Source organism: Stegostoma tigrinum, chromosome 14, assembly GCF_030684315.1.
Source record: "Stegostoma tigrinum isolate sSteTig4 chromosome 14, sSteTig4.hap1, whole genome shotgun sequence".
In the NCBI taxonomy this organism is placed as follows: domain Eukaryota; kingdom Metazoa; phylum Chordata; class Chondrichthyes; order Orectolobiformes; family Stegostomatidae; genus Stegostoma; species Stegostoma tigrinum.
In genome coordinates, this window is record NC_081367.1 from 57,023,744 (window position 1) to 57,046,715 (window position 22,972).

The 22,972-nt window shown below is 42.3% G+C and overlaps 1 protein-coding gene across 2 annotated transcripts in view; it reads right to left on the reverse strand.

The window, feature by feature from the left end:
* Nucleotides 1-11,719, reverse strand: part of slc2a2 (solute carrier family 2 member 2) — a 41,837-nt gene extending 30,118 nt beyond the window's left edge. For both annotated transcript variants that reach the window (XM_048542742.2, XM_048542741.2), the window contains exons 1-3: nucleotides 11,475-11,719; nucleotides 8,061-8,156; nucleotides 1,364-1,557 (exon numbers count right to left, since the gene is read on the reverse strand). In XM_048542742.2, the coding sequence (XP_048398699.2) occupies nucleotides 1,364-1,557; nucleotides 8,061-8,156; nucleotides 11,475-11,510 (326 nt within the window). In that variant the 5' untranslated portion in view covers nucleotides 11,511-11,719. The remainder of the gene's footprint in view (nucleotides 1-1,363; nucleotides 1,558-8,060; nucleotides 8,157-11,474) is intronic.
* Nucleotides 11,720-22,972: the final 11,253 nt, after the last annotated feature.

Below are 22,972 nucleotides of genomic sequence, written 5' to 3' on the forward strand. Positions count from 1 at the left end.
ACCCCATTTGCAGACAGATGAATATAGACCAGTTCAAGAGATTGGTTTTCCATGTTCAGTTCTAAGGGCTTTCATAGAACCAACAACAGGAGGCTATTTGGCCCACCATGCCTGTGCTTGAAAAGCTGCCGAATTGGCTTCCATTCTGCACTCTACCCCCAAAGCCTCGTAAAACATTTTCATTGACTTTGCTCCGACCACGTAGGTGTTCAAGATCACACTGTCTAAAAAAATCCTTAATTTCCCACTCTTTCTTTTGCTGATTAGCTTAAGTCTGTGTCCCTCTGGCTACTGGCCCTCCTGCCACAGGAAACAATTTGTCCTTAATTACTCCATCAAAGCACAAAGAATTATTTTGAATATCTCTTAATTCATTCCTTTAGAGAGGACCAAATGTTTGAAAACACTACGCAATTGGACAAGTTGGAAAATAAATTATTGTGCATTGATGTTAAGTTTTGAAGGTTGGGCAATAAATGCTCGCTTAACCAGCAATGCCACTTCCCGTGAATGAATAAGTAAAAAGGAACCTCACATTTTTCACAAAGTAACAAAGGCAATGTATGTTGTCTATTCAACTGCAGAAATATCTAGCCAAACTCAACACTTGACCTACTCATTCTCTAATGAAGTTCAATAATGAGGAATTCAAAAGGGATCTATTTCATCCCTTCTCTCACTCGTATATGTTTAAGCTAAATTTAGAACATAGAACATAGAACAGTACAGCACAGAACAGGCCCTTCAGCCCACAATGTTGTGCCGACCATTGATCCTCATTTATGCACCCTCAAATTTCTGTGACCATATACATGTCCAGCAGTCTCTTAAATGACCCCAATGACCTTGCTTCCACAACTGCTGCTGGCAACGCATTCCATGCTCTCACAACTCTCTGCGTAAAGAATCTGCCTCTGACATCCCCTCTATACTTTCCACCAACCAGCTTAAAACTATGACCCCTCGTGCTAGCCATTTCTGCCCTGGGAAATAGTCTCTGGCTATCAACTCTATCTATGCCTCTCATTATCTTGTATACCTCAATTAGGTCCCCTCTCCTCCTCCTTTTCTCCAATGAAAAGAGACCGAGCTCAGTCAACCTCTCTTCATAAGATAAGCCCTCCAGTCCAGGCAGCATCCTGGTAAACCTCCTCTGAACCCTCTCCAAAGCATTCACATCTTTCCTATAATAGGGCGCCCAGAACTGGACATGTATTTTGAAAATATGACATCATTTTGGGTGATGTCATCTCTGGGAGAGTGGAGAATTTAAGGAAGATAGCAAAAATTATAGTTCATCCTGTTCAGTTGAAAATTGGCTAAATATTCTCAGCTACAATGGTGATTTGATCAAAATACATACCTGCCCAGCCTGTCTGCTAGACATCCAACAAAGAATGAAGAAAACATTCCACCGATACAGAAGATGGAGACAGATACAGTCCAATAAATGATGATTCTTTGATCTTTGACTGGGTTGGATGATTGTGTGAGATTGCCAGCCATTGTTTCATTCTGGTCAATGTTGAGGATGTGAGCATAATGTTTCTCAATAATCTGCAAAGAATTAGAAAGCCATGTTGCTTATTTTCTTTTCAGCCACACCTCCAGAACCATCCACTTTTGGCTTATCAGTTCCATTACTATATCATTTTGCATCATCCACTTTAGAAAATCATAGAATTTTTATGGTGAAGGAGGAGGTCATTCAGACATGTGTCTTTGTTTTGGCACTCCAAATGAGCATCATGGTTTTGTGTCATTCTCCTGCCTTTCCCCCATGCCTTTGCACTTTGTTTCTAACTAAATTACCATTCATTCTTGAATGTCTCAGTTGAACCTGTCTCCACCATATTTCTAGGCAATGCATTCTAGACCCTCACCACTTGTGTGAAAAGTCTTTCCTCACGTCATATTTGCTTCTTTTGAAAATCACTTTAAATCTCTTTCAGCCCTCCCTCTTTCCTATCAAATCTCTCTTTTGTCCTTTCTCCCTCTCCTCCTTTCGTAACCTTTGTATTTACTCAATGCCTGCACATCTCTGACTTTACCCAGTTTTGACAGTGATTAGCACTGTTGCCTCACAGCACCAGAGACCCAGGTTTGATTCCAGCCTTGGGTGACTGTCTGAGTGGAGTTTGCAAATTCTCCCTGTATCTGTGTGCGTTTGCTCTGCTTTCTTCCCACAGTCCAAAGATGGGCAGATCAGGTGGATTAGCTATGCTAAATTGTCCATTATGTCTAAGATAGTAAATGCAGAGAGGAGTAGGGGTTGGGTCTGGGTGGGATGTTCTTAGGATTGTCAGCGTGGACTCAATGGGCTGAATGACCTGCTTCCACACTGTACAGATTCTATAATTTTCTCATTTTTTGAGTTGGGGAGATGGGCTAGGGGAGCTTTGTATCATTTCTAACTACAAAGCACATAGTTGATGATTCTTGATTTGATTTACATCAGTTTAATGCTGCAACTCATTAAGCTTTGCTCAGGAACTCCTCCCAAATCTGTCACTTCCACTAACGCAGAACAACAAGGAAATACCATCACTTCCAAGTTCCCACAAAAGTCAGATATGTGGTACCAACTTGGGCATATATTACTAATTCATTCACTAATACTCTGTAAACATCCTGGAATTCCACCCCATACAGAATAGTGACAGCACACTCTCCCAACCCTGACCCGGATCTTCATTTCAAAAATATGCTTTATACATGAAAAAGCTTTATCTATATACAGTGTAGTTCAGTACATGTAAATGCAGCTCAGCTCTGTACAGTAGCATATCAAGGAAACAAAAACAAATTGGACTTTGACTCCATCCAAGCAAACCGAAGACATCTTTTATATATACATACTATATTTACTTGCATTTGAGGCACAAGGGGTTCTGAAAACTGAATGGACACCCATTCAACTTCCTTGAAAAACTACAGACAGTGTAATGATTCAGAAAGAAAGTTCATCATCTCTACAAAATGAACTAAGGATGGAAAATAATTGTTGGCCTTGCAAGTAATGCCCACACACTTACAAATTGTGCTGACTTATTTTGGTCACAGTACCGTTTACTGTCAGAGAATTTAATGTCTTCACCACCCCAGTGTTATACAGCTAATGAACGGAGTTCTGAAGTCACTATTATAATGGAACCAAATTTCTGTAAACAGCAGTGAAGTAATGACCAGGCAGTGTATTTTCTCCTTTCCTGAATGGGTTGAATAGTAGATATTGTGCCAAGACATTGGGGAGAACATGCCTGTTCTTCTTCTCAATAATATTGTTCTGAATTGATTTGATATGTTTGAGTGCTGGAGTCACGGAGACTCCTGGATGTCTCACATTTTAACCCTTAATGACTTCATTATCGGTAACGATGGATTGCATTCTTTATATGTTCTCCAAAGACAGAATTCCATTGGAGGAGTAGAAATGGAATATTAGTGTCAAAGAAAGCTATGCAATTGCGAAACTTAAATCAAACCTAACTTGCTGCAGGGCAAACTCAATTCGCAATTACTGCCTAGGTATGAATCAGATTGTGATTAAAGGAGTTGCTGACAGTAATGGCGTGCGTTTTGGTATCTCCAGCTCTTGGAGTTCAACAGCTGGTGGACGATGTAAAACTGCAGTAGACTCATTCCCTTCTAAAATAATTCTATTTTCCAGGAAAAAGAATCTGAGAAAGGAATCCACCAGCCGCCTACAAGATCATATATTTTCCAATGCAAGTTGGTTCCCTGACAGGGAAAGGGTCAAGAAGGAAAAGACGGGAACTGTCATACAATAAAACTTATAAATTCCTGAAAGTTATTTGCATAATTCAACATATGAGTACTGGTTTTTTCAACGGGATTTGGTGTTTTCAAGGATACAGAATGAATTCAAGAATGTTAGAGAGGGGTGTAAGAGAACAGGAGGTTAATGCAGGGACGTGTGGAAACTAATGCCTGAGCGGGTATGAGAAAATGAGAGACTCATAGGGGGAAGCTGGAAACTGGGAGATTCAACAAGAGAATTATCATTTGGGATCATGAGGCCAAGTGGTCTGGAGCCAAGAAGAGCTAAACAGTGTTGGAGAGGGAAGGGAGTAAAGCCAGAATTGGAGTGAGTTGAATGAGACAGACTACCAAACACCATTATGACTCAGTGATAAGTCCACCACATTCATCTCTTGGATGATCTTTTGCTTTAAAATATACACTTTCCCGTTTTTACGGCCAGCTGAAATCAAAGGACAAAGAACAGTACAGCATAGGAACAGGCCTTTCAGCCCACCTTCACTAGTACATGACACCTTCCTAAAGTAAAAGTTTTTTGCCTCTATGCAGTGTGTATCTCACTATTCCCTGCCTACTCATGTATCTGACAAAACTCTTAAATTTTGCGATTGCATCTACTTTTATCACCTATACTGGCAGCAAATCCCAGGCCCTTACCACTTGTCATGTAAAAAAACTTGCCTCTCACATCTCCTTTATACTTTTACATTCCCCTTTTACATTCAATCTATGTCCCTCGGTAATGAACATTCCTATCCAAGGAACAAGATTCTCACTATCCATTCTAACCATGCCTCACAAATTTTGTAAACTTCTACCAGCTTCTGAATTTCAAGTGAAAATAACCAAGTTTGTCCAATCTCTCCTCATAGTTAATGCCTTCCGAACCAGTCAACATCCTGGTAATGTTTTTCCGTATTTTCTACAAAACCTCCACATCCATTCAGAAGTGTGGCAACCAGAACTGTATGCAATTTCTGAAGAAGGGTTTTGACCCGAAACATCAGCTTTTCTGCTCCTCTGATGCTGCTTAGCCTGTAGTGTTCATCCAGCTCTACGCCTTGTTATCTGCAATATTCCAAATGTTGCCTAAGTAAAGCTGCAACATGACTTACCAATATTTAGACTATACGCTCCGACTGGTGAAGTCAAGCATGCCATACACCATTTGACCACCTTATCTCATTGTATTTCCCCGTTCAGGCAACTGTGAACCTGAACACTTAGATCCATCTGTATGTTAATGCTTTTAAGGGTTCTGCCATTCATTCACTGTATACTTCCCTCCTATATTAGACTTTCCCATTTCCATCACCTTGCATTTGTCCAGATTAAATTCCATCTGTCATTTCTCCATCCAGGCTTCCAGCCTCTCTGTATGTTGCTGTATCCTCTAACAATCCTGCTCACTAACCGCAGCTCCTCCAATCAATGTGTCTTCTGCAAGCTTGCTAATCTGACCACCTACATTCTCCTCCAAATCATTTGTATATATTACAAACAACTGATCCCTGCAGAACACTACTGGTCACAGATCTCCAGTCAGAAAAACACCCTTCCACCACTACTTTCTATCTTCTTCTTTCACTCATTCACGGATGAGGATGCTGCTGGTCAAGCAAGCATTTATTACCCATCCCTAATCACCCAGAAGGCAGTTAAGAGTCAACCAGAGTGTCTGGAGTCACATGTAAGCCAGACCTCACAAGGATGTGAGTTTCTTTTCCTAAAGCACATTCGTGAACCAGATGACTTCTTCTGACAATTGACAATTGACAATTGATTCATGGTCATCATTACAGTCTTAATTCCAGCGTTTTACTGGTTTTTAAGTTCATTGTTGCAGGATTTGAACCCAGGCACACAGAACATTTCCTACATCTCTGGGTTAACAACCTAATGGTAATAACACAAGGCCATCACCACCTGTATCCAGGTGACCACCTCACCATGGATCCCCTATGACTTCACCTTCTTATCAATCTTCCTAAAGGGATCTTATCAGAGGCTTTGCTAAAGTCCAATTCGATGTGTTTTTTTTAAAAAGTCAGGCAACATAAAAAAAATTCTACAGCCAATCAAGTACTTTTTTTGGAAATTGAATCTCTGTGATAATACAGGAAATATGGTACCCAATTTGTATGTAACAATTTCCCAGAAACAGCAATTAGATAGCAATCAGGTAAGCTGTTTAGGTGTTATCACTGGAAGGATAACTTTTGGCCAGAGCATCAGAGAGAAGCTGTCTAGTCCTCTGAAAAATTGTGCTGAGATATGTTTCACCTCAGAGAACAGGTGGTTTAAAACCCTTGGTTGGGGGACTTAAACAAGGCAACAATGCTTAAGGATATGAGGGGCCCCCTTTTAATACTGAGATGAGGAGAAATGACTTTTCTGAGAGAGTCAATGGAGTGTTAATTCCCTTTCCTAGAGAATAGTGGAGGTTGGGTCTTTAAATTTACTCAAGGCTGAGTTAAATAGTTTGATAGACAAGCGAGTCATGGCTACTGAGTGTGGAGAAGAAAGTGCAGCGAGGTCACAACGGGATCAGCCATGACCTTGTTGAATAATGGAGCAGGTTTGAAAGGCTGAATAACTTACTCCTATTCCTATGTTTGGTTCTTATGTGTGTTCATCTTGATGCTGATCAATTATGTTTAATTATCTTATAAGAAGACAGGAAAATGTGGCTGATTTCCAGTAAATTAGTAACGAGACAACTTGCACACACATCTTTCACAGTATCTAAACAACAAATGGGATTGCTATTCCTTTCTTCATCCCCAAGTGATACAGGGAAGTGGCAAAGGTCACAGTCTCCATTTCAGTCTGATAATGTAACAAAAATGCTCCCGTATCTCTCAAATAAAGCTGTAGCTCAGTGAGCCAGCAGCTTGAGGATGAAATCTGATGTGGTATTAAAGGAATGCTGCATTGTAAATAGGGCAGTATTTTGGCTGAGTTATTAACCTGAGGACCCCATCTTCTGTCTTGACGATCAGAAATAATCACACAACATTGCTCAAAGAAGAGCAAGGTACACCAGCCCAATTTTAAACTTTTCAAAGTCATTTTCAAATTGTCCTTGGTCACAAACTTCTCTACATATCCTCCAGCCCACAATCCTCTGAGATCTTTTCCAATTCTGGCCTCTTGCTTACCTCTAACTTTTAACTCTTTTCCCATTGGCAGCTGTGCTTTCAGTCACCAGAATACTGACCTCTGGAATAAGAGTGAGGTAATGGCCTAGGAGTATTATCAATGGACTGTAGCCCAGGGACGCGGATATTGTTCTGCTGATCCAGATTTGATTCCTGCCATGGCAGATGGTGCAATTTGAATTCAATAAATATCTGGAATTAATGAACCTAATGATGATCATGAGTTCATTGTCGTTTGTCAGGAAAAACCCATCTGGTTCACTAATGTCCTTTAGGGAAGGAAATTGCTATCCATACCTGGTCTGGCCCACATGTGACTCCAGATCCACAGCAAAGTCTTTGATTCTTACCTGCCCTTTGGGTAATTAGGGATGGGCAATAAATAATGCCTGGCTAGCAATGCTCTCATCCTGTGAATGAATAAACCAAAAAAAAATTCCTCCATACTCACCATCCAACCTCACTACCTCCTGTTTTAACACAATCTTTAAAAACTACTGCTGAGACCATAAGTTTGATCATTTGTTCTAGTAAGTGGTTTGGTTGAAAGTTTAGTTTGATAAAGCTCCAGTGAATAATTTTAAGATTTTTATCAAATTAAAGGTGCAAATAAATGGAAATTGCTCTTGGTGTCCTGGCCAATATTTATCCCTCAACAAACATCAATTTAAAGTCCACCGTCAGGAAACTTTGTGTTGCGTTTGAACATTCTCCCTGTGTCTGCATGGGTTTCCTCCAGGTGCCCCGGTTTCCTCCCACAGTCCAAAAATGTGCAGGTTGGGTGAATTGGCCATGTTAAATTGCCCGTAGTGTTCAGGGATGGGTAGCTTAGGGGGGGCTATGACGGGATGCTCCAAGGGTTGGTATGGGCTTGTTGGGTCAAAGGGCCTGGTTCCACACTGTAGTGAACCCATGAAAAATAGATGATCTAGTCATTAGTGCATTGTGGAAACATGAAATGGCCACCACATTCATGGCACTTCAACAGTTAATACACTTCATTGGTTGCAAAATGCTTGGACATTGAGGTCCTTGAAGGGTGCCACAAAGATGCAAAATTTTGCTTTCATAGGACAACAGGACAAGGGTGAGGCATCCATTGATGAGAAATCTTACCGTCTGGGGTGCATTGATAACGCCGAGTCCATAGCCAAATTGTAGTGAGCCAAGCACTGCTGCAAAGACAGACAGGAGTAGTAATCCTGTCACTTCCTGAAAGAAGTGAGTGAAAAACCACAAGTTAGAGACTCAAGCCAGAGACCCAGATAATGTTCTGCTGATCCAGATTTGAATCCTGCCATGGCAGGTGGTGCAATTTAAATTCAATAAATATCTGGAATTAATGAGTCTAATGATGACCATGAGTCCATTGTCAACTGTCAGGAAAAATCCATCTGGTTCACCAATGTCTTTTAGGGAAGGAAATTGCTATCCATACCTGATCTAGCCCAAATGTGACTCCAGAACTGCAGCAATGTGACTCTTAACTGCTCTCTGGGTAATCAGGGATGGGCAATAAATGCTGCCTGGCCAGGATCAGTCATCAACAGCATGATTACCAAAAGCACTTTTACAAAATGGCAGGGTAGGCTGAGGAGACAATGGAACAGGAGGTGAGGAATGAGGGAAAGGAAAGGCAGGGAAGCCGAGGAATGAGAGTGGGTAGAATTGAAGAGAAGGGAACACTGAAGGTAGGAAAGTAGAAACAAGGGGAGGACTAAAGGTGGGAATGGAATGGAAGCTATGGACTAAAGGGAAGGAAGCTTCAATTTGTCTTCCAAATACTTGATGACTGACAATTTTGTAGTTTCACCAACCTTGGCTGCGACAGATCAAACAAACTGAAATATCCCAGGTATGGATCAAATCACCTGTTTCCTTCTTGCTTTTGTCGATTGACAGAATCTGCCTTGCAGTCATTTTAACATTTAAAAGGCACAATGCGATCAGCCGGGCAATGGGATACGTGCAATGTCACCAACAATGTCTCTCGTTAAGTGGGCCGTATTCACTGAACCCCCAGGTTCACGATGTTAAAGCTATATTTCTCAGACTGCTCAGTGACTTCTGCAGAAGACCTTAACACTTCCTAGCCCCACTGCCCACCAATACTATCCATCCAGGTAAAGATCCGGGACAGGCAATACTTCTGATAGCTTTACCCTATAGTCAAGGAGTGGAAACTGTCAGCATTTTTGGTCTGGGAGAAACAGAAAATCAGAGGAACATTTAAGGCGGCTCAGTGGTTAGCGCTCCTGCTCCGCAGCGGGTTCAATTCCCACCCCCTCCCCAATCCTTGGGTAACTGTCTGTGTGGAGTTTGCACGTTCTCACCGTGTCTGTGTGGGTTTCCTCCGGGTGCTCCGGTTTCCTCCCACAGTCGAAAGATGTGTTCAGGGATGTGTAGATTAGATTCCCTACAGTGTGGAAACGGGCCCTTCGGCCCAAGTCCACACTGCCCCCTTAAAGCATCCCAGCCAGGCTCATCCCCCTATAACCTAAACACTGCGGGCAATTTAGCATGGCCGATCCACCTGCATGGCCTGCACATCTTTGGGCTGTGGGAGGAAACCGGAGCACCCGGAGGAAACCCACATTAACACGGGGAGAATGTGCAAACTCCACATAGTCGCCTGAGGCTAGAATCGAACCGCGTCCCTGGCGCTTGTGAGGCTGCAGTGCTAACCACTGAGCCACCGTAAATGATGTGGGTTGTAGAGAATGGGTCTGAGGGTCGCTTTGGGCTTGTTGAGCTGAAGAGCCCGTTTCCACACGTTAGGAGATTCTACGGATTTGTGAAAAGTAAACTTTCAAATTTTGCCAGCTGGTTGCTGACAACTCACAACGGCGTTAGGAAAAGCTAACAAACAATTTAGATATCCAATGACGCCTTTGTATTGTCAATAAATCCCATCGATCGCCCGTAAATGTTGACACTAGCCCCAGGATCCCGAGTAAGTGCTTTATTCCCCGGAGGCTCCAGGTAAATACTGACACATTCCCCAGGTAGCCCCCTTTAAAAAAAATACCTTAGCTCTGCGATTCTCTGTAAATACTGATACGTTCCCCAAAGATCCCTTGAAAATATTGACATACGGCCCGGACACCCCTAAAAGTACTGTTACATTCCCCCTGAAACACGGACACAAATGTCAGAAATTTATAAGTACTGACTTGGTTGTTTCTTTTTAACATACAACTGAGTTGACCGTGTTTCTGAGTTTCTTGCACTGCCAGGAATAGGTTAACATTTACTGCTGATCCCAGCTACCCGCATCGATATTTATCGATGATCCCCAAGAACAACAACCGAAAATTATACAGCCGAATAGAAATCATTCCAAACCTCCCTGGATAATCATCAGAATGAGCAAAGATCGTTTGGCTGAACATAACTGGCAACTTTCTGAACTGGGAATCTATGATTATTGAAATTCAGTTAGATTAATGCATTCCTCTCTTTCTTGTAAATGCTCCCCACTCGAGAGTTTTTGTTGTTTTAACTGGCGTATTTTTCTGCATTTTCTGCTCTTGTAGACAACACTTTCAATCCCCCTTGGCGCCGAATCAGAATGTCTTGTTGCAATCCCATTCCAGGGGTTTGAACACATAACAAAGTGGACACAAATATCCTATTCTGGGAATGTTGCACCGTTGGAGAGTCAGTACTGAGCGAGCACTGCACTGTCACACGTGTTACCACTGATAGAGAACCGATCTGTCCGAAAGTCAGTATTGAGGGAGCGCTGCACTGTAAGAGGGATAGTACTGAGGGAGCACCGCCGGATGGTCAGTGCTGATGGAAAGCTGTACTACCGGAGGGTCTGCACTGAGGGAGCACTGCACTGTCGGAGGGTCTGCACTGAGGGAGCACTGCACTGTCGGAGGGTCTGCACTGAGGATGTGTTGCACTGTAGAATAGTCTTTTTGGGCTTGGACACGAGGCCCCGTTTAATTTCTGATGTGGAGCTAAAGTCATCTCAGCCGTATTCTGTCCTGAATAAAAACCGAAAGAACTGCGGATGCTGTAAATCAGACATTGCTGGAAAAGCTCAGCCGGTCTAGCAGCATGTGTGGAGTCACTGGACTCGAGACGTTAACTCTAATTTGGCGGCAGCTTTTTCAGCAATTTCTGTTTCTGTTTCATTCTATCGTTAGTCAACCACGCTCCTGTTTGTGGGAGCTTGCTGTGCACAAACTTGCTGCCAAGTTTCTTTCGTTCTAACAGTTACGTTCCAACCCTTGGAGAAAATACTCGATTGGCTTGGTTCTTTGGGACGTGAAAGGCACTATCGAAATTCCGGGTCATTTCTCAACAGGTGGAAGGCTGTGAGCCAAAATGTGTGTGTGTGCGTGTGTGTGTGTGTGTAAGAACGGAGGATAACTTCCTGATAAGATTGAGTGCAGCTCAGTTCCTAGGGCTCCCCTGAGGAATGAGCCAAGTCCCGCATGTTCTCAGGAGCAGGTTTACAATAAACGCACTGGTGTCCCGGGCTCGGTACCGATGGTGCAGTCTCTCACTGTCTCTTACCTTCCCCGATCGGCCGTCCGTGCTGCTCTTCCCCATCCCCGATGCTGAAGCCCAAGTGACAAAACCATCTGAACGCGAAGGTGATTCTGCCACCCGGATCCTCCCTATTTAACTGACGTCCTCTTTCACATCTTAAGGGGGCAGCACCATGGGGCGCCGGCTCTCATCAATCAAGCGACTGATTCCTGCGTGTGCGTTGCGTGTGTGCGCTTGTGTTCGTGCCAGCCAGCCTATGGGAAGCGGGAGCTGGGCAACTGTTAGTCAGTGAGTGAGTGTGTCAAGATCTGAGACTGTCTCTCTGAGTGTGCCAGTGTGCACCGATGACCAGTTGGTTCGAGTCAGCAGCAGAGGTGATAAGGAGGAGGAAATGTTCCGTGCTTAAACAGTCATGAGCCATTTAGCGGAGTTCAGGCAGATCTGTGGTAAAGTTACGAATGACAACCATAGAGTGCATGTGGTGCAGTGTATAATAATGGGGGAAATAGGGGAGTAGACAATAAGGAGAATTTGGGGCAGGGGTAATGTGGGAAGTAGAGGGGTCATATGGCAGTGGGGGTGTAATGAGGCATATGAGTGAGTGGGTATTGAGGGAAATAGGGGAGTGGGGGCATGGGCAATGATGGTAGTGGGACAGTGAGTAATTAGAAGAGGAGGCCCAGAGTAGCTGCTTTGTAACTTGTATATTCTTATAATAGAATCCTTACAGTTTAGAAGCTGGCCATTCAGCCCATCAAGTCCACAATGACACTCCCAAGAGCATTCCACATGGATCCACCCCATTCCTGCAGATCCCATGGGCAATTTAGCATGGCCGATCCACCTAACCTGCACATCTCTAGACTGTGGGAGGAAATTACAGCACTTGGAGGAAACTCGTGCAGACATAGGGAGAATGTGCATACTCCACCCAGATAGTAACCCAAGGATGTAATCAAAGCCAGCTCCCTGGCATTGTGAGGCAGTAGTGCTAACAACTGAGGCACCATGCCAATTTATTGGCTAAAAGCAACAGCTAACAGCAACTGATGAGGGAAAATAAATTCGCTTTCTTCAGGTTTTATGTGGTTTTCACTGCAGAGACAAAAATACCAGCTCCTAGCTTTCTGTAGGCACTGAGGCATCGGGTTATCTTTTTCACAGCCAAACTGTTCATCCATGTGGCAGACAACTGCAGCGTTGTTGGTGGGTCAGCCTTATTATCAACACCAGTTGGCATATTACAGACCAATCAGCTAGTTGTTGTTGACCAAATATGTCTTCATACACAGCTTCCGGCTCCGGTTCATCTGTAGTAACTGCTCCCACTGCTTGGACAAACAGCGGTGTAAATAGCAATAACAGTGTCAATAACCTGCTTTCAAAATGTCAATCATCCCTTCCACAATCCATTTAAAAAAAAAGTCCACTTGTCACTTCAGCCCACAATTAAAAACACAGAAAAATTAAAAGGCATAGTCTTCATATACATCTATCCTTATAAGATGAAAATTATAAAATATATGATACACAAACAATAACACATAAGACTAACAACCATTTCTCCTTTCCCTTGCTCCTATAATCTTAGAATTCCACAAACCTTTAACTTATTTCAATATTTTAGACTCAAGACAATATGTTCACAATTAGAATGATTCTTCCAGCAATATGAATAATTGTTATATTAAATGGTTGAAGCAAAAATCTCCAACTATTCTAGCATTTCAAGTTCTAACCTTTATCAATTAATTCTCAGTGGATTATGGAATATGTTCAATTTAGTGTTACCTTATTATTACATTGCACATTGATTTTAAAGTATTGGAGAGCCAACAACAATCCAAAAGTCTCTTATGGCTGAGTACTTCTTCTGATACTAGTGTAGTTTCTTTAAGAAGTTCCCCATTGGCTTCTCAATTCCCAGCATATCATCCTGTAAAAAAACTGCACCTACCCCCAAGCCACTAGTGTCAATTGCCATTTTTAAAGGTCTGAAAAAAAATCAGGGCTGGCCAACATTGGTTCTTTTACTAGGATTGCCAAAGAGAACTGGCATTCTGCTAATTTTTGCATGTTTCTTTAACAAATTGTACTGGCATTGCATACAAATTTCTGGTAAAACTCACACATTTCTAAAACTTGTATGATGTCATGATTGCAAAACTAACCTTATTGCAGTTTTAGGAACAGATAATTCTATTCAAGGCATTATTGTACTTGTACTGTCTACAATATGCACTATGTAAGTTACTCTTGCTTTCACAAATTCAGATTTGTAAAAATTTGTTGCTAAGCCAACCAACTGAAATTGCTTAAGCAGGTTTTCCTCGGATCTCACATATTCTTCCCATTGTAACGATGTACCAGAACATTACCTAAATAAAATACAGTTATGAATGTCAGCTGCAATTTCATTCATAAGCCTCTGGAATGTAGCTGGGGCATTCTTTAACACAGTTGCATCACTTTTCATTTGTGTAACCAATTTTGGTGTGACAAAGGCAGATTTTTTTGGCCTTTGATATGAATACACTTGCCAATACCCCTTCAATAGATCAATCTTGAAAAGGGATGGGAACTGCAAGACATATCAACGTAGGCTTCCAATTCTGGAATACAGTATGAATCTAGTTTTGTGACTGCATTTACCATTTTACATTCTCTTCAGAACTTGGTTGATCCATCTGGTTTAGGAGATAACACTACTGGTGAACTTGAGCTAATTTGACGAGTTTCAGTCAAGTGGTTTTCTAGCACATATCAAATCTTTGTTTTCACCTGAGTTTGTTTCCCTGGGCTCAGCTAGTAAATATGTTTTATCAGCCTCGACTTTCCGACATCCACATCATGCCTAGCTAATGTATCTCTACAGGTGTATCTCTACAAATTACCTTATGCTTCCTAAGTAGTCCCACAAAGCTCTCCAAATAAATATGTACTTTCTCTAAATATGAGAATGTTGTATCAAACTGTCCCAGTATTTCTGTGTTGACTAGTCAAATTGGAGGAGGTTTTGATTTGAGAACTATTTACTTCTCTTCCCACCACACTGTTATTGTCTGTCATCTTTCGTTACTCTTACCACCTAACACATTTGTTTCTCCTTATCCTCTTTTCGACATGTTTATGTCATATAACTGATTCCTCTTCCTCCAATCAAGGGTATTTACCAAATAAGTCACTTTACTAACCCTCTGAACTGCATTATATAAGCCACTGTATTTTCCTTTCAGAGATTCACCATGTAAAGACAATGCCAATACTTCATTTTCCACTTGAAATGCTGTAGTTATTTAGTACTAGCTGTTTTTCTGCCCATTTTTTCACTTTCGCTTTTGAAACTTTTGTCCGCCAAACATGCTCTTGTGAGGTTTTCTAGAAGCATGGACAAGTGATCCAACAGTGAGGATTCATATGCTTGTTTCAAGAATTTCTCCCTAATCAATTTTATTGGGCCTCTGTTCTTGTGATCATCAATCATATCAAATGGACTAAATCCCATAGATTTATTGTGGGAATCTCTGTTAACAAATAGACAAAAATCTTGAAGTTAGGAAATCTAATGCTTTATCCCAATCCTGTTGGTATTCATGACGGTAAACCTCAAACGTGGTTTTAAGAGTTTAACTGTACCTGTCTGAAACCTCTGCAAAACTCCCCAGAGGACAATATGCAGTTGACCTAATTATTTTTTGCTCAAACTGGTAATGATTTCCAGGCAAAGTTTAAACATTAAATTAGAGACCTGATCAAACCGTATCCATAATGGATGAAAGAATAAGTTAATTGTTCCACTACTACACTAGTCATATTCCTTAGAGGAATAGCTTCTGGGAATCAGGTTGTCTTATCCAAAATTTTAATTATATAGTGATGACCTGATTTTGTTTTTGGTAATGACCCTCCACAATCTACAAACATATGACTAAATAATTTTTCAAAAACTAGTATGGATACCAAAAGTGCTGGTTCGATTGTATACAGCAAACCTTACTTTGACCGGCATTAACCTTATTAACTGGCATTCTTGATTAACCGCCAGAAATAATGTAGCGATCTGTGATGTCTGAGTATCTATGCTGTAAATAAAGTATGATGCTGCTGTGTATACTACCTGCATTACATTTCTATTACCTATTGTGTGTTTTACGTTGATTTTAGGAGGTGTGTTGATGTTATTACATAGGCTTTTGAGGGATGTTGATGCCTCGAAACTTTGATTAGCCCACTGTTTACTCTGGCTATGTATACCACTCGATTATCCAAAATATTTGATCAACCATCACATTTCTGGTCCCAAAGCTGCCAGGCAATAAAAAATGTTGGCTATATTAAAGTTTTCCTACCACCTGCCAAGTATAACATGTCTTACAGAGTCACACTGCATCTTTATGAAGTCTTGGTCATATTTACTGATGCCTGCATTTTCTATATTCCTATCTGTCCTGCATAGGAATTTCATGAGCTACTCGTAACATCTTATTACAATATCTGGGTTGTACGATTATTTGATGAACAACAGTCCACTCTCCATCTGCAAGTCTATGAGAATGTTTCCATTTCATCATCAGAACTCCATGTATCACACCAGAATTCTTTCAGCCTCTGCTTCAGTGTGAACTGCCTTACTTAATTCTGGACTGGCTTCCTGAACCCTAATTAACAAAAATTTGCAGAATACTTCTTTTGAATTATCCTCATTATAAATTGAGTTTTAGTTACCCTAATATTGGCTTGTAGTATTTCTGTGACTACTGGTGATGAACTTTGCCTAACCATTGCTGTGCAGGGTGACACAGTGGCTCAGTGGTCCGCACAGCTGCCTCATAGCATCAAGGACCCAGGTTTAATCCCTCCCTTGGGCTACTGTCTGGGTGGAGATTGCACATTTTCCTTGTGTCTGTGTGAGCTTCCTCTGGGTGCTCTGGTTTCCTCCCACAGTCCAAAGATGTGCAGATTAGATGGATTGGATATCAGGGATAGGATAGCAGGGTGAAACTCTTTGGGATACTCTTTGGAGGATTGGTGTGGACTCAATGGGCCAAATGGCCTGCTTCCACACTGTAGGATTATATGAAATGGTATTCAGTGAAAAACTACCTGGAACCTAGTCATGCAATTGTTCTATCTCTTTATCTTCAAGTAGACTATCCAGGAATCATTCTCCAGAAGTAAATCAAATGTGTCTTAACTACCCCATCTATCATGGTACAGGTAACAAGTCCCACTCCAATCTGACTTAAGGCAATGGAATCTGGACGTACTCTCCAGCTATTCCCATTTACCAACACAATACACAATGGGATAGTGGATGAAGGGGAAAATGATGTGTGGCATCTGAGGGAAATAAGGGAGTGGAGGAGAATGTATTGAGGGGAATTGGGGTAAATGAGGGTAATGGGAGTGTTCTATTGAGGGAATTGGTTAAGTGGTGGTGAGGGGAATGTGAGAGTGGCTGATGTTGGGGGGTAAAATGTGGGGAGTGGGTAATGAGGGAAGTAGTAGACTGGTAATGAAGGGAATGCGGCAATGTTAATAAGGGAAAGGGGAGGGGAAAATTGCATTCATGTTAACTTAAACAACAATTTTAATAATCTGTCACATGGAATAAAAAGTCCCCAAACCAATTTTGCTCTAAGCTCTCCATCACTCGTCTTATCCCCAAGGAGCACATCGTTCTCCTCGGTGCTGACTGGTTTCTGAGCCTGAACTTTTTCTCAAGTCTCTGAGGTACATAGAACATAGAGAAGTACAGCACAGCACAGGCCCTTTGGCCCACGATGTTGTGCTGTGGAATAATCCTAATCCAAAAATAAAATAACCTAACCTACATTCCCCTCAATTCACTGCTGTCCATGTGCATGTCCAGCAGTCGCTTAAATGTCACTAATGACTCCGCTTCCACGGCTACCACTGGCAAACTATTCCATGCACTCACAACTCTCCGGGTGAAGAATCTCCCTCTGACGTCTCCTTTATACCTTCCTCCTAACACCTTAAAACTATGACCCCTCGTGGCAGTCAATCCTGCCCTGGGGAAAAGTCTCTGGCTATCGACTCTAACCATACCTCTCATTACCTAGAGCACCTCGATCAGGTCACCTCTCTTCCTCCTTCTCTCCAGAGAGAAAAGTCTGAGCTCAGTCAACCTCTCCTCATAACACAAGCCCTCCAGTCCAGGCAGCATCCTGGTAAAACTCCTTTGCACCCTCTCCAAAGCCTCCACATCTTTCCTATAATAGGGTGACCAGAACTGGGCACAATATTCGAAATGTGGTCTCACCAGGGTTTTGTAGAGCTGCAGCATAACCTCGCGGCTCTTAAACTCGATCCCGCTGTTAATGAAAGCCAAAACACCATATGCTTTCTTAACAACCTTATCCACCTGGGTGGCAACTTTGAGGGAGCTATGCACTTGAACACCAAGATCCCGCCGTTCCTCCATGCTGCCGAGAATCCTGTCTTTAATCCTATATTCAGCATTTAAGTTCGACCTTCCAAAATGCATCACTTCGCATTTATCCAGGTTGAACTCCATCTGCCATTTCTCAGACCAGCTCTGCATGCTGTCAATGTCTCGCTGAAGCCTGCTATAGCCATCGATACTATCAACGGCACCTCCAACCTTTGTGTCATCAGCAAACATACTAACCCACCCCTCAACCTCCTCATCCAAGTCATTTATAAAAACAACAAAGAGCAGAGGCCCAAAAACAGAGCCCTGTGGGACACCACTCAGCACTGACCTCCAGGCAGAATACTTACCATCTACAACCACTCTCTGTCTCCTGTCAGCCAACCAATTCTGAATCCAGACAGCCAAATCACCCTGTATCCCAACCCTCCTGACTTTATGAATGAGCCTGCCATGGGGAACCTTATCAAATGCCTTGCTGAAGTCCATGTACACCACATCTGCTGCTCGATCCTCGTCAACCTGTCTCGTTTCTTTCTCAAAGAACTCAATAAGATTTGTAAGGCATGACCTGCCCTTCACAAAGCCGTGCTGACTCCCTTTAATCATGCTATGCTTTTCCAAATAGTCATAAATTCTATCCCTCGGAATTCTTTCCAAAACCTTGCTGACCACAGACGTAAGACTGACTGATCTGTAATTTCCAGGGATTTCCCTATTCCCTTTCTTGAAAAGAGGAACAACATTTGCCTCCCTCCAATCTTCTGGTACAACTCCCGTGGAGAATGAGGAAGCAAAGATCTTCACCAGCGGCTTAGCAACCTCCTTTCTCTCTTCCCGGAGCAACCTTGGATAAATCTGGTCTGGCCCCGGGGACTTATCAATCTTCATGTTTGTCAAAATTTCCAGCACATCAACTTCCTCAATCTTGATTCGTTCAAGCCTGTTTTCCTGCTCCTCAAAGTTCTTATTCACAACAAGGTCCCTTTCCTTAGTGAAAACCGAAGCAAAAAACTCATTTTGGGCTTCCCCTATCTGCTCAGACTCCACGCACAAGTTCCCTATGCTATCCCTGATTGGCCCTATCTTCTCCCTGATCATTCTCTTATTCCTCACGTATGAGTAGAATGTCTTCGGGTTCTCCCTAATCCTTCCTGCCAAGCCTTTCTCGTGCTCCATCCTGGCCCTTCTCAGTCCACTTTTGAGCTCCTTCCGAGCAAGCCTGTAATCCTCTAAAGCTGTGCTAGACCCTTGCTTCCTCCACCTTACGTACGCTACCTTTTACTTTTTGACAAGAAGCACCTCTGTACCCGTCATCCAAGGCTCCTTAATCTTACCCCTTCTTACCTGTCTCAGAGGAACAAATTTATACATCACTCGCAACAACTGCTCCTTAAACAGCCTCCACATGTCTGCTGTGCGCTTTCTGTGGAACAATTGCTCCCAATCTGTACTTCCCAACTCCTGTCTGATAGCGTCATAGTTTCCTTTACCCCAGTTAAATATCTTCCCCTGGTAACTGCCCTTTCCATGTATGACTTGACCTACAGCCTTTTGATTTAGCAATATAGGTGCTACCTTCTGAGCTTATTCAACATGTGTTTCATGCCAGTGAAAATAAAATTATAGATAAAAGCAAAACTTTTGCAGCTGCTGGATATTTGCAATAAAAATGAAAAATTATGGAAATAGTCAACATTTCAGGCAGCGTGCAAAGAGAGCAAAAACACATTTTTCTGTTGCCTAACCTGTTGGGTATTTCCAAACTATTCTGTTTACTTAAAGTCATAGGACTTTGAATAGAGGCTTGAAGTCATTGTTCAAATTTGCTAACTGACTGAATATTGTAACACAGACTCAAGATTCCTGACTGTATTGTTCAGATTTGCTACCATAAAAAAGTCACAAGCAGAGCGTAAGAGTTGCATTCCCCTTCTGATGGGGTCATGATACTCCAAGTGACAATCATCAGTGTTATTTTCTTCTTCTGCTCTCTGCCCAAGGGCCCACCATGCCATTGCTTCCCCCATGTTGGGGCAAGGATGCAGATCCTGAATTTCCCCCAACCGGAACGTGGACTGAGCCCTGTGCCGTTCAAATCAATTGGCACCCCCAAGGAGTTAAGTTTCTGCGGCAACACACTTTTACAAGAATGTTGTCATCTAGAGCTGTGGACAGTGATGTTAGAGGCTCCAACATCATTCCATCACATGGTTGAACAGGAATATTTCCCAAACACAAGAGAATTCTGGAAATATACAACATCTGGCAGTATCTGTGGAAACAGAAACAGAATGAACATTTCAAGGCTAATATAATTCTTCTTCAGAAATTTCTCCCAATTTTACCTCAATACGTTTGACCATTTGAACGCACGTTTCTGGGCCATCAAGTCCTGGAGTGGTGTCTCAAGAAGCAGGGGCAATGCCCATTGCACCACAAAGCCTTGTACACCTGATAACCAGTTAGTGAAGGATGAAACTGCAGTAAATCTTGACTTAGTTTAGATTTATACACAGCAAGAAACATTACAACTGTATACCCCATTAAACCCAACAAGGCATAAGTAAGAATGTCTTTATATGTACTCAAGACATAATCTAATGCACTCCATTTATAGTTAATACAACTGACAACCAGTTTGGACCACCAATCTACAATATACATGCACAGGTCAGAGGAACAAGCCAGGTTGAAATTCATTTCATAAAACAGAAATATGACCATTTATATGTATTCCTTAATGTGCATTGCTGAGTGAGCCAGCATTTATTGTCCATTCCTAATTGTCCCTGGAGGTGTTGGTGGTGCACTGCAGACCTGAACTGCTGTAGACCAGAGAGACTGACATTTCATCAGCCTTCCTGCTCCTCTGATGTTGCTTGGCCTGCTGTGTTCATCCAGCTCTACACCTTGTTATCTCAGATTCTCCAGCATCTGCAGTTCCTACATCTCTAGGTAGAGAAGGTGGGGTCGGGACACCCACATTACTGCTTTGGAGGGATTTCTAAGACTTTAACCAGCAGCAGTAAAGAAGCAATATGGTTCCAGGTCAGGATGGATTGTGACTAGAAGAGGACTTAAAGGTGGTGTTACTTGAGCTTCTGGAGCATTTTTGGAGGTGCATTGATCCAGGCAAGTGAAGTGTCCCATCTTCCATCACACTCCTGGCTTGTAAATGGTGGACCGGCTGAGGAAACAGGAAGTGAGTTACTCCTGGGGAGGCGATGGATTAGTGGTATTTGCTTAGTGGTACTTGATTAGTGGCTGTTAATCCAGAGACCCAGGTAAAGTTCTGAGGACCCGTGGCAGATGGTGGAATTTGAAATAAATAAAATTCTGGAATTGAGAGTCGAATTATTACCATGAACCCATTGTCGATTGTCAGGAAAAACCATCTGGTCACTAATATTCTTTAGGAAAGGAAACTGCCATCCTTACCTAGTCTGCCTCCATTTGACTCCAGACCAACAGCAATGTGGTTGACTCTTAAATGCCCTCTGGGCAACTTAGGGATGGACAATAAATGCTGCCTAGCCAGTGACACCCTCATCTCAGGAATAAATGAACAGAAAAAACCTCACTCCAGAATATCCTGCCTCTGACCTGTCTTTATAGCCCCAGTATTTGTATTGTTGGGACAATTCCTATTTTGGTCAATAGAATGCTGCAGGGTGTTGATGTTAGGGAAGGTTATTGATGGTAATGTGATTCAATGTTAAGGGATTCTCTCCTTTTGGAGATGGTCATTGTTTGGCATTTATGTAGTATGAATGTTACTTGATACCTATCTCTCAAGCCTGGATGTTTTCCAGATCTTGCAGCAGATGGGCAAGAGCTGCTTCAGCAATGTAGCATCAACTTATCATAGAAACATTCCTACACTGCTACGATGCAGTATAGAAATGGAAGGGGAAGTGGCAATTTGTAGGAACTTAAGCAGGCAGATAAGAATTTTAAAGTTGAGATTTTGAACATTTGGAAAGCAATGATAGCAAGGCCAAAAGTGAAGGGTGAACAGGGTTTGTAGGTTGGGTTAAAGTTTTGGGCAAGCATTGGAACATAGGAATGAGAGTAGACTATTCAGTCTACGCAACCTGCTCCACTGTTTAATATTGATCACAAGGAGAGGCCACGTTAGATTTGGTGCTTGGAAATGAACCAGACCAAGTGTTAGACCTGTTGGTAGGAGAGCATTTTGGCAGTAGCGATCATAACTCTGTTACTTTTACAATAGTAATGGAAAAGGATAGGTACATATAGCAGGGTAAGGTTTATAACTGGGGGAAGGATAATTATAATTCAATTAAGCAAGAACTGGGTAACAAAAAATGGGAACAAATGCTGTCAGGGAAGAGCACTATTGAAATGTTGAGATTGTTTAAGGAATGCATACTATGTGTGCTCGATATGTTTGTCCCTAGCAGGCAGGGAAGGTGCGGTCAAGTAAGAGAGCCTTGGTTCTCAAGAGAGGTCGAATGACTGGTTAAGAGGAAGAAGGATGCTTATATAAGGTTTAGGAAACAAGGAATGGAAAAGGCTCTAGAGGGATACAAGTTAGCCAGGAAGGAGCAGAAGAATGGGCTTAGGATAGCTATAAGGGGGCATGAGAAAACCTTGGCAGACAGGATCAAGGAAAGCTCCAAGCTGTTGTACACGTACGTGAGGAACAAGAGAATGACGAGAGGAAGGGTAGTGCTGATCAAGGATTATAAAGGGAATTTGTGCATGGAGACTGAGGAGATAGAAGAGGTCATTAATGAATACTTTTCTTCAGTATTCACAACTAAGAGGGACCTAGTGGTAGAAGAGGACAGTGTGAAACAGGCTGGTAGGCTAGAGGAGGTCGATGTTAGTAAGGAAGGTGTGCTAGGAATTTTGAGGAACTTGAAGAGAGATAAGTCCCCCGGGCCTGATGGAGTTTATCCAAGGAACCTATGGGAAGTGAGGGAAGAAATTGCAAGGCCTTTGGCGATGATCTTTTCATCCTCACTGTCCACGGGTATAGTGCTGGAAGATTGGATAGAGGGGAACATCATTCCCCTGTTCAAAAAAGGGAATAGGGATAACCCCAGAAATTACAGGACAGTTAGTCTTATGTCAG